The following is a 1,543-nucleotide window of genomic DNA, read 5'->3' on the forward strand; positions in this document are numbered from 1 at the left end:
TTGATTTGATTTGTTCCTGCTCCCGCTGGTTGAAACATTTATTCCACTAATTTCAGTGTTTGACTTTTCTAAGCTCTCATTGGTTTCAGGCAGAACAAAGCCCTTTTCAGCTTAAACCTCCAGTGTTTGCAGCAGGTGGTGCTGATCTGTTAATCTGAATGAAGGAGCTGCTGTTTATAACCGGATGAAGAGAAACTACATCAGTGTCATGTGTTTTATTCATGATCTTTGTTTAGTGTTTTAGAGCAAAAACATGAAAACTGTTCCTCATAATAATCATGTTAAAGTAGAAATTCATCACAGAAAAACTGAAAAAGGTGATTTATTTTCTACAAAAAGTTCCTCGAGGTATTAAAAGTGAATAATTTTATGTCTGTTTAGTTGAATCTGATGCAGGATTCTGGTTAATTGTTCCAGTTTTACTGAGTTTATTTTATTTTTTTCTGATTTGTCCCAGCAGTGAAGTATGATCTGAATGACAGACGGAAACACGCCAAACTGGAGCGGATGAACAACGCCGCCACCGTGTTTGTCTTCTTCACAGTTCTTATCAACATCTTCATCACAGCGCTGGGTTTCCAGGGTCACACAGTCAGGTAGGCCTCACCCCCCCAAACCGCCGCCCCCCCATGCTGGCATGCTAAACCAGTCTGTGTTTCCTTGCTTCCCTCTGCAGTGCAGCACCTGTCTTACCCATAGAGCCACAGTTGCCTCCGCTGCCCATCGATCTCAACAAAACCGGGATGCTTTAGGACCCTGCAGACTTTTAACATCATTATTTACATGTTCTTTATTTTAAATAGAAATATTTCTGTATATAGTCATTTTCATTCTAAACATACTTTGTAATCTTAAATAAACTTTCCTTTTCAATATGTTTTACAGTCATTTTATCTTTATCTTAAAATAAAAAACAGCTTTTAGTCGCTCGTTGTCACTTCTGCTCTTCTGCTCTTCACAACCACTATTGAGCATTTTTCCTTTGAATAACTTACATGCACATGTGCTCTCTAGCAAACAACTACAGGTGCTTGGTTCCAGGTACTCAGAGATTCACATTCTTACCTTCAGCTACGACAGAATACATGTCAGATTAAATAATATCACTTATAATTCAGCAATAGTATCAAAGTGTTACTTTATGTATCTCTTATACTATATCCATCGGTTGTGCTGTTCTTTTTCCATCTCTTTGCAGGTGATGAAGCAGACTGAAGATGTTTTATCGTTATCTCCCTTTTTTCTCCTCTTTCATCTTTTCTCCTTTTTTCTGTTTTTCCTTTCCTGTTCTACTTGCAGTGTCCATAGAATCTGTAAAACTCCCTGCATAATTATGATAAAGCTATTTATATGCATAAATCAAGCGGAACACTATAACGATAGCTGTACTGCTCCACTTGTGAAAGTAAAATCTGTTGGACTCTTTTTGGCATCAAGACAATTATTCTTATTGCCACATTGCCAGACAGGACAAAAAAAAACACCTCTGATGTCATCAGTCTAAGCCCCTCCCCTCAGGGCTGCGTCCTGAGCCCCCTGCTGT

The 1,543-nt window shown here is 38.6% G+C and overlaps 1 protein-coding gene across 4 annotated transcripts in view; it reads left to right on the forward strand.

The window, feature by feature from the left end:
- The window catches only part of LOC107098924 (ninjurin-1-like), a 7,730-nt gene extending 6,849 nt beyond the window's left edge, over positions 1-881 (forward strand). For 2 of the 4 annotated variants that reach the window (XM_015396815.1, XM_015396817.1), the window contains exons 4-5: positions 458-596; positions 677-881. In XM_015396815.1, the coding sequence (XP_015252301.1) occupies positions 458-596; positions 677-752 (215 nt within the window). In that variant the 3' untranslated portion in view covers positions 753-881. The remainder of the gene's footprint in view (positions 1-457; positions 597-676) is intronic. The other 2 variants (XM_015396816.1, XM_015396818.1) reach the window with 2 other exon arrangements.
- The last annotated feature ends 662 nt before the right edge of the window (positions 882-1,543 follow it).

This window comes from Cyprinodon variegatus, unplaced genomic scaffold, assembly GCF_000732505.1.
Source record: "Cyprinodon variegatus isolate N-32 unplaced genomic scaffold, C_variegatus-1.0 Scaffold822, whole genome shotgun sequence".
Classification (NCBI taxonomy): domain Eukaryota; kingdom Metazoa; phylum Chordata; class Actinopteri; order Cyprinodontiformes; family Cyprinodontidae; genus Cyprinodon; species Cyprinodon variegatus.